The following is an 11829-nucleotide window of genomic DNA, read 5'->3' as shown; positions in this document are numbered from 1 at the left end:
CAGATAGACAGTGTAAATGTTAATTAGAAAATAACACACGGATTTTCACATAGCTATCATCATTTCTGTAGAGATAGTGTAAGTTACTAGTAATATCCATTTGAATGTGTAATTGTATCGGTGGATTCGGGGATTGGTCCGAGAAAACAAAAAAATTAGTTTTAAATGTAATGTAATTTTTCCAAAAGTTTCGGTCCTGAAGTATCAGGTAAGATTCTTGTTACTTTGAACATATGCATTTCGTCTGAAAATATAGGTCTTTGATTGTGTATGAAAAATTTTCAAGTTTATAACACATTGTTTTGGATAGACGTCTTATTAACGTTATCAATCATTTTTTTTTAAAGTAAGTTTGAAACATCAAACTTCAATATTTCAGAAATGGACAAAATTTCGAACATCTATAATTTTGACGATCCACCACCGGATAAACTCAGCTTGGAACTATTCATAATCGAGAAGAAAATCGGAAAAGGACAGTTCAGTGAAGTTTTCCGTGCTCAATGTACATGGGTAGATTTACATGTGGCACTCAAAAAGATTCAGGTTTGCTTTCAAACTTTAAGGTGTGCATTTTGAATTAATATTCAGGTATTTGAAATGGTGGACCAAAAAGCGCGGCAAGACTGTCTGAAGGAGATTGATCTGTTAAAACAACTTAATCATGTTAATGTGATCAGGTACAAACGGTGGGGACATCACGTGTTTTTGATAATTCTATTTATAGATACTACGCATCTTTTATTGATAATAATCAATTAAATATTGTTCTCGAATTAGCAGAAGCTGGAGATATGAGTCGAATGATTAAGGTTTTTTTTAATGAGCTGTGAAAACAACGAAAACATTTTTAGCATTTCAAAAAAGGTGGTCGTTTGATTCCTGAAAAGACAATCTGGAAATATTTTGTTCAATTAGCGAGAGCCTTAGCCCACATGCATTCCAAACGTATAATGCATAGAGGTACCCATTTATCATTTTTTAATTTTAAATATAATATCTATTCAGATATCAAACCCGCCAATGTTTTCATAACGGGAAACGGAATCGTAAAGTTGGGTGATTTGGGGCTAGGCCGATTCTTTTCCTCGAAAACAACTGCTGCTCATTCACTCGTGGGAACTCCTTATTACATGGTAAGACCTGGTAATTTCGATCAGAAAAACAAGACAGAAGTAATAATATTAACGGTTTGAGAATTATTTTGACTCGTGTAATTTTTATTGAAAAAACTATAACAAGAAATTGAAAAAAAAAACATGATTTTTTTGTAATTTTCTGAACTTGCGAATTTTCGTGAGTTAGACTTTAATTTTTCAGAACCAATATTTTATATATTTTTGGAGTACTTTTAGTAGTTTTACTTCACAAGTTTTAAACTATTTAAAAACATTAAAAACATTGTGGCATTCGTTTTAAAATAATTTTTGTTTAGAGTTTGTACTTTTCTTTAAGCCTAAAAATGCATTCACACTTCATGTTTTATTTATATCATCAATCAAAATTTAAAAAAAAATCTATTTCATTTTTGGGGTGTGATTACTACAAAAGTACTGTACATCTTATACACTTTTAAAGTTTTCAGTCACCTGAAAGAATTCAAGAATCCGGGTATAATTTCAAATCCGATTTATGGTCGACTGGATGTCTGTTATACGAAATGGCAGCTCTTCAGTCACCATTCTACGGTGACAAGATGAACCTGTACTCACTTTGCAAGAAAATCGAAAACTGCGAATATCCACCTCTGCCTGCTGATATTTATTCAACGCAAGTAAGTGCAAACCTGTGTTTTGTTCAACTTAGGTGTTGAAACATTTGGAATAAGTGCTTTCAGTTTTCAAATTCGAAAAAATTTTTAGCTCCGCGACTTGGTATCCCGTTGTATACTTCCAGAAGCTTCAAAACGACCAGAGACCAGTGAAGTTCTACAGGTTCGTTCCGCGTTAGCCTCTTCAATTTTGATAGCACAAACTTCAATTTAAAGGTTGCCGAACACATGAACAATTACTTCTCGCCTTCCGGGGACCAATCAACAACTCCTTCAACGCAATTCTAAAAAAAGCTATAACATTTCAATTTCAAACATTTTCTTTAAAACGTAGTGTTCTTGTATTTTCAAAAGGTGGAAACATTCGTCAATGACCACGTGAATCCGTGATGTGCTAAATTTTACTCTCATACTGTCTCTTAATTCATGTAGATTATAAATGTTTTATTTTTATATAGATTTTCCATTAAAAAACCAACACCAAAAAAAGCTTAAAAAAACGTTGTATTATTTTAAAAGCGCTGTAATGTGTAAATAATAAAAATGTAGGTAATCTATGTACGTTGGAATGGTTGTGCTTACCTGAAAGCTTCAAGTTTTTCAGACCCTTTTCGCTAGCTAAAATATTTTCTGATCACAAACCACAAGATCAGAATTGTTACCGAACATTGCGGTTTTATGGATATCAGCGTATTAGCAATTCAGTTAATCTTGTTTTGCAAACAGCTAAAAACAAGTTTAATTGTGTTTTTGTCGCGTAACTCACCATATTTCTGAGTGCTTCACATTTTATTTTCAATTGCATTAATGTTGTCGGAATACGGAAAATTGAGATTTTTGTAATAAAATCCGTCTATTGTGTTTCGAATGTGTAAAAAAAAATCCAATATTTTAGACGGTGTTCGAATTGAATTTAAAAGAATGTGAGGCTAAAAACACGTGTTTTAGGTTGTTTTCATGGTTTTAACACTGTGTTTGCCACATTCAATTTTTTAGGTACGTGTGTGTTTTTCGTTTTACTAGTAACTTTGTATAAGTTTATGCGAACTGGCCATTTCCAATAGAATCCAAGGTCTTGTTTAGACATTGAAAATTTTTATCTTCCGCACCGTAGAGTAAACCATGTAATATTTAGTTTTCATGATCAAATGTCAATTATGAACATAAAAATTGACAAAAAAAAAATATGGAAAGTTCGGGAGTATAGCATACCATCGGACTATGACTCGAATTTTCAAAAATGTATTTCGAAACACATTTTATTTGTATTATAACCATTTATTTATAAAGGCAACGATAATCACATCTACGTCATTTTATATCCGCTCCCGTTCCGGTTCTATCTCATTTCGCGAATTGTGCATCATTTTTATTCTCGGCGGTCCTTTCCCATTTCTCACGACTTTTTGTGCCTATTCCCATTCAAAAGATTGGCTGACTAAACTGAATGAGTTTCCATTTTCTATCGAAACTTTTTCTTCCTTCTTCTCCCATACAAACGCATCAATCTTCCTGAAAATGTGTTTCAAGATAAGAGTTTTTGTGTCGTTTTTTCACATTTTAATCCTTTCTGATTTTAGCTCAATTTCTTATTTGAAAAGCTAAGAATTGTGTTTATCCGAACACGTATTATTGTCAAAAACCCACTGTCACGTGTTCGATTTCGTCTGTTTCTTTCAATTTCCTGTCCAATTCCACTGCGAAAACCCAATTTTAGAAATGGGTGTGTGCCCGAATAAATTGACGCCGAGCCTTATTTTATCACCTATTTTCATTCGAGAATGGGACAAAGTTCATTTGCTCTTCGAGTTCCTAGTGAGCTGAGAACAATTCGCTTTCTCGGAATCCTCGTGGAAATATGATTTGTGATGAGGTTTGTTTCACTTTCGGAGGGGGTTGGTGGGAGTCGTGGGAAAATACTCTTTTTGCTCTACAAATTGTTAAGCTACTTCAAGTGACTTTTAGTCATAATTACCACTTGCAACATTGTTCAATTTCAAAAACCATAAAAACTTTGCAGAGATAATTGATTTTCGTTTTGGGAAGCATTCCAATAACATGTATCTTCAAACATTTTTGGAATTGTTTTCAAATATTAGTATTTTATCATGAATCATATGAGAGTTTAATTAAAACTTCAAGCTTTTCCTATTGAAAAGCATTTTCCTTGAAAATCTTTAATTGTTCATTTTCACAAAACATCTCAGTTTATAGATGACTGATTTTGTAACAAACTAAAAAATAGGGAGAGTTTGGATTTGCAATCAACACATGCTGAGCAGAAATTTTAAATGACAGTAGGCAAAAAAATAGTTACTGGATTTTAGTAAACAGCTCGTTTTCTCGAAATGAGGGTACATTAATTTCAAGTTTTTATATAACGATTTGGTCAAATTTTATGTCTGCACTTTCAATTGATGTATGATTGAGCTTTAAATGTTCACCAAAAAAATCGAATAAGTATTCTGTCACGTGTGGGATTTTTATCGTTCTAATCAATCAGTGCAATATGAAATACAAATTAGATTTCTTCAAGTTCAGTAAAATTTGATTAAAAACTAAGAAAATGGTCGGGGCCTATCTTTCCAAGATTTTCTATTGATTTATATTCATTAATTTTCAATGTTTCAAAATTTGCAAACAATAAAATTGATTTATATCCACCTTCCGATAAAAAAGGTCCCTTAATATAATTTCTCCAAATAGGCGCCGCTTTTTGAATGGTTTTGAACTGATTTCGAGTAATACACAAAATGGAAAAATAGTACTAGACCAGGTCAACTTCCCAAAAAAGTAACACTAATCTGTTTCCAAAAAACAGGATCAAAAAATCAGTTCAAATATGGTGCCAAAAATGAGAACTACGTAACTCTTTTTTTCCATCTTAACGAATTCACTTTCAAAGCATCCTATTGTTCTTTAACCAAGCACTCCACTTGAGAAAGCTCAAACAAACTTTCCAGCAAAGAAAAAACCTTCTTTGAACTATGCGAACGCACGTTTCTCCCAACACCTAAAACCATGACTTTTGTCTGGATCAAAGTCTCTTCTCGAAGTAGAAATAAAACACCACTTGATAGTTTCACCCGCGCATTTGTCTTCTTTTTGGTAGAAAACTGTTGGAAAAGTCACGCAAGCCGAACCACTGGTATCGGTGCTTTTGACGTCAGTGCTCATAGGTACTCGGTTTACGAAAGCTCATTTCTCACTTAGTCTATCTCTCCCTCAACTTCCTCTGTGCAGGTAACAATAGTGATCTCTTTCACCTTGATCGACACGTGTTGATGGACTCTTTGTGTGGGCCAACATGTACTTTGTGCTTATTATTCAAACAAAAAGTTATCCTTTTGAATCGAAAAATTTAAAAGTATTGTACGTCGTATGTCTGTTGCAGATAATTGAACGATTGTTGTAATTATCAAAGAAATATTCCACTGATTTCTGATTTTCTAAAAGAAAATTTATTCCCTACAAACATTTTCGCAGCAGAGGAGCACATTTAATCAGAAAAGTTAGGCAAAACTCGGGTTTTTAGAATTTTTTTAAAGAAAATAATCTGATAATTTTAAACTTGACCTGAACAATTTTTAGATTTTTGTAAAAACAAAAACAAGGTAATAGCTTACAAAAAGTTTCCAAAGTGTGTAATTTCGAACCAATTCTAAGTATATAAATACAAAAAAAAGTGTTAATTCCAGCTTCTTTTTCCAGTTCACAATCTAAACCTTTTTGCATAGTTTTAATCGTTTAAAACAAGAGGGCTTTGTGTGAGAAAAACCTGCTAATTGCACATGTTTCAAGAAATTAGAAAATCGCTTTCAGTGCGGCACTCTTCTCCATTTTTTATTTCCCCGTTGCCTTTTTAAATAGATTTCCATTCTGACACAATTTCTTCTTGGTGGTCTTTTTTATAAATGTAAGCAACTAGTTTCGTAATGTAGCATTTAGATTAGGTAACTCTTTATAAAACCCAATGCGAAAATTATTCGCAACTCATGTATTAATCATGAGATTGAAAGTTTATACTTACTAATCCTTTTCTACATCGAATTGAAGCGCAATCGTTTTCATATTTATAAATAGTTTTCTTTTAAAACTTCAGTAAAATTTTCTCACCTGTTTAAATTATTCAGCCTGAAATTTGCACCGGTTTTCGTTCGATTTTGCAGTGTTTTTCTCAGACATACATAGATCAAAATGTTCAGCACGTTTTTTATGAAACCCTTTTTGTTTCGACTACTTCTTGGTGATTAGAATAAAATTTGAAGGCTTCTTCCACACAGCTGTTACAATTTTCCAACAAAAAAAAACGAAAAGAAGCCAATAAAAATTACAGATAAATGAATAAATTTCTCACTGACAGTATTAGAGTACGGGAAAGAATTTTTCATTTTCATCGTTTGTATTCATTTCCAATAGTTCAACTTATGAGAAAAATGTGTTTACTTGATAATTTGTTGTTTTATTCAATTTTTCATACTTGTCAATGTTTCTGGTGAAGTAATTACTTGAATGACTAAATTGAGTTATAAAGTCATTTTCCTCACACAAGCACCCCACTCTCATGAAAAAACAAACTCTGAATTCTGGTTTTTTGCATCATATGTTTGGTCTTACAAAACTCATTTAACATTTTCCGAACTTTTTTGAGTTCTCCTTCTAATTTGGAAATTAGGTGCCACTTTTAATTGTCTGTGGCTTGTTGCTTGACTTGCTTTGTTTTTTTCCTTTTTTTTTTAACTTGGAATGCAAATTTGTTCAATTTTTTATTTTGCCCACTCAACTTTGAAACTTTGAAAATCAAAAAAAAGTGTTTTGGAAGAAAACAAAAAGTTAAAAATATAAATAAAATGCGTTCGACTCCAAACACACATGTTACGCAAGTGACATAATTTTCATTATCTCTGCCTTACTCGTCTGAAGAGGATTTTTTTTCTGTCCTTATCTATTCCATCCACCTAATTCAAAACTGCTATTTTCACGTCGAATTCGTAATTTTCTCACCCACACTACATAGATCTACAAATCTTATTTTTCGTTTTTCGCATCATATGTTGTTTATTTCTTTGCACTGAAAATGACCCCATTTTCCAAACAGTTTTGAATATAAAATTTTGAATAAGAATATGATGACTCCGATGAAAAATTGGCGGTTTTCAAATAGCATTTTTTGTGTCGTCATAAAATGTCATATCCTGAAAGCGCGGAAAAAAAGGGAAGAAAAGTATGTCAAACACAAAAGCCAATACATTTTTGATTAGCGAACGTCGTTATTGGATCTTTGTGCTATGTTACTCCCAAAAAAAACGCTGAAAACAAATTCTATCACAAACTTTGAACTCTTGAAACTTGTTGAATTATTTATGTTAATTAGAGAGTGTAATTCTTAGTCTTGCATTTTGTTTTCACATACTTGCTCTACATACTCATTCTTGTACCTTTATGTTTGTCTAAACAGAGCTTGATAATTACCTGAAAACTATTGTGGCTTTAGGTAGAAGCTCAAGTGCATTCAAAGCCAGCAATGTATCTCTGATATTCGGATTTTTTTTGTTTTCAACTACATTCGTGTTCGGAAATTATTATATATTTTACGAATTCAAGAGACTAAAAAAAATTATTACAAGAAAAGTGTCGACAAAAATTGTTTTTAGCTCGAATTTGAATTCCGCAGAAATCCCACTTGCTTTTTTCCAAATTGTTGAATTCTAGTCAAGTATACGTCTTTTTTTTTGAAGTTTTTAAATTAAAAAAAAACCCCTTATCCTTTTAACTTAAAACGTTTTTTTAAATGATATTTAGTGAAAATACGAAAACAGCTTTATGACCTTGACATTTCGTCATTGAATTTGAAAATAATTTTCAACTTTTTAGTTGTAGAAATAGTTGTAGGAATTTTTTTAGTTTAGTTGAACCATGGGAAATAATTTAAAGGAGCCGCCCAACTGCTCTGGGCCCGCAACAAAAACATTTTTTGAGATTTTTTGAGAAGTACTTGATTATTAGATTCTTGATCTGATGAACTATTTTTTTTAATGTTCCAACGATATCTTAATCGCGTCATCTTTTATCTTCCGTAGATTTTGAATAAAATAAACTTTCAAGAAACTACCTCCCACACAAATTTATAATTTTGATTAATTCATATGTTTTATGATGAAAATCTTGATTTGATTAAGTATTCCAACATGATGTGATTAGGTTTTCCCATATTTAGAAACCAGCCGTGGACCGCACCTTCGGCGCGGCCCCCGACTTCTGGGGCTGAAAATTAATTTTTTATGAAACTACCGTAACCCTACAGTATTCCTACCGTACCACTATTGTACCACTACAGTACCCCGACTATATCCCTACACTAAGCCCAACTCACTATCCCTCCAGAAGCCAAAACTTCACAGACTACAAAGACTACATAGACTACAAACTATGGGACACACAGAATAAGCGCTTTATATATAGTAAATGATTGACCCAGTTTCAACTCAAATGTTTTTCAGTTCAGTATTTCAGAGCTCATTGATCCCAATTGCAGTTTCTTTCTACGTTTTCGGTAAATTTTTGATTCACATAAATTAGACATGAATCAGAAGTATTCACTGAAAAGAGACTTTGCCAATTAGAATGTGCAACGCCTCTCATCCGGGCTTCTATTTCTACACAATTGATATAATACTTTACAAAGTTTGAAATTTTTGTTTTTTAATTGGATACTTCTAAGTTCAAACATTCAAAAACTGCAAATCTTTTATAGAGAATTCGAAAATAGAAAAAGTGCAGATGTTTGAGTCTGCGGAGGTCTAGCCGGTGGGATGAAAGGCAGACAAGCGTGTAATTAAAAATTGACACCTTCTTGGAAAATTAAAACCTTGCGGAATTTTAAGTAATAAGAAAGGATTTACATCATTTTTGTATATCAGATAGCGAGAAGAATGAATATTGAACATTTCGAGAATTAAAATTTCGGATGTAGTTTTATTTTCTTAGTTTTAGAATCTTAACTATGTACTTGAGTATTCAGAGGTAGATTTTTATTTTGCAACTAGTGAGGACTTAAAATAAACGCAAACCAGAAGTGTTATAAAAAATCGTCAAAACGTTTGATTTTGCAAAAAATGTATTAAAAAATCGTTTAAAATATACGGTTTATTCAATAGAGAATCAAGCTTTACATAAGTGTTTTTTGAACATCTGAAAGCCATGCTAACTTATATATGAAACTTATTTAAAATGTCGTTTTCAAGCTAAGTATGACGTCTGAGTTTACTGTCTTAAGCAGATTAGACAACTCTGGGATCGTGCTTGTTAATGCGCACCACAACTTGGACCCCTTGGTCAATTTCTAGATTCTTTTGGTGTTTTGAGAAAAAAAAGTTTAAAAATGTGAAAAATATTTTCAATGAACATTTTCCTTTTTCGCTTTCATAACGTTCACAACTCACAATGGAAATTTGGACAATATTTTTGGGAACCTTTATCAATTTTTTATTATGTTTTTCTTTAGTTCCTTGTTCCATATGGGCCTTTTTAAAACACATTGTTCTGTCTCAAAATTCCAAACAATGCTAAATGGAGTAAAAACGTTTTTTAATTTTATCTGCTGTCTGTGGGAATTGTTATTTCTGCACTCAGGTTCGACAAAAACCTTTGAATTTTCTAGAAATTTCCGTAAACTTCTACTACTAATACCCTTCTGTATTAGCCGAATTGGTTCAAATTGGGTTATACATCCTTTGCATTTTACAAAGTACATCACTTTAAGTGTATGGGTGTGAGAAAACACTTCTGTGCTTACGTTTGCGTGTGAACGTCTGGTATTTACTCATTACTTTTTAGAAGTTATTTCTCGGAATCTCAAAGCCGGAACAATTTTCCGCTAATTTGCGTTTTGGCCTGTCTGACAAACAAACTGCTTTTACGTACGGTGAACCCCCAAAATTCTAGAATCAAATGAAACAACTAGAAGAGCAAAGACAAATGATTCTTTCGCTGTTATATTCATCCATCATGTTGAATATGAGAGCCGGCCGCATCTGGACGATGAGGTCAAAAAGAAATGAAGCCGACCAACCGGATAAAAAATTCCATCTGACAAATGACAAATGACAAATGATCTGACAAATGACAAATGGAGCAACATTGAGAGCGTTCCTACTTTTGCATGCTCCAGAGTTTTTTTGTTATATATTTTAGTGTTACCCGATCTTTGTAATAGAATTCTCCAAGTAAGTTTGACTTTATCAAAAATTCGAAAACTAGCAACTTTCATTGGAAGTTCAGTTTCACCCTGAAACTTTTTGTGTTAAAAATTTATTTCTAATTTTTGGCATCTAAAATAAAAATAAACCAGTCGAGTCGGTCTCTTCTTTCAATATTTGCAACCGACAATTTTTTTGGCTGAAATTTTATTTTTGAAGTAGGTTTTCTTTTATTCTATTTTTTTGCGAGACCTCATGATACGTATGTTTTATTCTCCTCCTCGTAATTTTTATCGACGGTGGTTATTTGTTTATTTATTTACCAGACGTGATCTTACAGTACTCCTACCGTACCACTATTGTACCACTACAGTACCCCGACTATATCCCTACACTAACCCCAACTCACTATCCCTCCAGAAGCCAAAACTTAACAGTCTACAAAGACTACATAGACTACAAACTATGGACACACAGAATAAGCACATTATATATAGTAAATGATTGTATTTGTGTACTCGCAGGAACCTTAACTATTATAATCATATCCTTTACTGAGGAATTTATAGAGATAGGTTCAGGGATAATTGAAAATGTTTTCCGTCATCTAAAAGTCTAAAGTGTTTTTAATCTCAGCTTGTTTCATGAAAACAAACTTGCAACAAACTACAGTATCACTGTTGACGTAACCAAATTCATCTAAAGCACACACTTAGTAAGCTGCATCATTTGAATTGTGCTTCCGATAATTTTGGAAAACGTGCGAAACAAGAGTTTTCGGTCACAACGCTAACTAAGGAATCGAATTTTACGCCACTTTTTCTCCCCATCCAGAACCAAAATGAGAAATGAATATTTGACTTTTTTTTTTGAAACCTGAGCCCATTCCAGCTCAGATTCTTCTCATCTTCTCGCAATGTTCTGTTCGTTATTCTTTCTCTTTTTTCCACAAAAAATGAGACAAAGTTTCCTGAATGTCTGAGCATCTTCACTTAATTTATGTGTTTTTCAAAAGTTTGAATGAACTCTACCAATTTATTGTATATGTTACTTTTTCTTCCGTGGCAACGCATATACACAATCAATTATTATTAAGTTTGAACGGATAACAACCATATTCACCATATTTTCATCCCACTTTGGGGTAAATAATTTTATTTTTCAAATGGAAAAGTGCTAATTTCTCGTGTAAGTTATTCGAACAACAAAAACATTTTTTGAAAAAAAAAAGTTACTGTAGCTTTTCAAATGCGCATCAGAGAAAGTTATACTATTTGAAAATTCAAAGCATTTCAAATCATTTAGAGATGTTACTTCATAATTTAAAAAAAAACCAAAAATGTATATTATCATGAATACAATAACTTGTTTTTGTTTATAAATTCTTATAATGTTTGTGTGTGTACTTCCAAAAGTTCTATGAATGTAAACACATGTTGAATTAATTTCTTGATTTCTATGTTATAAAAAAGACTGGAAAAACACCAAAAACTCGATGTTATTGAAACAATTTAATATTACTGGCGATAAAAATGTTACCGTTTTGGAAACATATGTATGTATCATAAAATAATTTAAAAATTTTCACTTTAATGGAAAATTGACTCTTATGCGAAGGCTTTGGACCTGGATGCACATTGAATAGATACTTAATCTGCAGCTTTATGAACCCGGACAACACTTTTGATTGAAACGAGTAAATGAGCCCAGGTAACGAGCAAACTCACGACGTGTTTGCTTCGTGAGCCCCGAACGAGTTTTGTGATGCTCCCGCCTAGCATAATACAATTTGAGTGACGGACTCTTCTGCTCGTTTTCTCTGCAAAAAGTACCCCCCCCCCCCCCCCCCCCCATATAAGT

General features: G+C 32.5%; 1 protein-coding gene and 1 non-coding gene across 2 annotated transcripts; one reads left to right on the top strand and one right to left on the bottom strand.

The window, feature by feature from the left end:
* The first annotated feature begins 379 nt into the window (after positions 1–379).
* nekl-3 (Serine/threonine-protein kinase nekl-3) lies at positions 380–2222 on the top strand. Its single transcript, NM_077679.9, has 8 exons — positions 380–546; positions 592–680; positions 728–812; positions 855–963; positions 1009–1136; positions 1586–1774; positions 1863–1934; positions 1988–2222. The coding sequence occupies exons 1-8, from the start codon at positions 382–384 to the stop codon at positions 2057–2059; spliced, it is 909 nt and encodes a 302-aa protein (NP_510080.2). The 5' UTR covers positions 380–381; the 3' UTR covers positions 2060–2222.
* Positions 2223–3161: 939 nt separating this feature from the next.
* On the bottom strand, positions 3162–3310 carry F19H6.8. The gene has a single exon (NR_072266.1). It is a non-coding gene; the product is annotated as an Unclassified non-coding RNA F19H6.8 (non-coding RNA).
* Between the last annotated feature and the right edge of the window lie 8519 nt (positions 3311–11829).

Source organism: Caenorhabditis elegans, chromosome X (genome assembly GCF_000002985.6).
Source record: "Caenorhabditis elegans chromosome X".
Classification (NCBI taxonomy): domain Eukaryota; kingdom Metazoa; phylum Nematoda; class Chromadorea; order Rhabditida; family Rhabditidae; genus Caenorhabditis; species Caenorhabditis elegans.
This window is presented reverse-complemented; position numbering and strand designations above follow the sequence as displayed.

Coding starts and splice junctions, on each gene's coding strand:
- nekl-3 (NM_077679.9), top strand. CDS start 382: ATGGACAAAATTTCGAACATCTATAATTTTGACGATCCACCACCGGAT. Junction 964..1,008: donor CAAACGTATAATGCATAGAG/GTACCCATTTAT, acceptor ATATCTATTCAG/ATATCAAACCCGCCAATGTT. Junction 1,775..1,862: donor CTGATATTTATTCAACGCAA/GTAAGTGCAAAC, acceptor AAAAATTTTTAG/CTCCGCGACTTGGTATCCCG.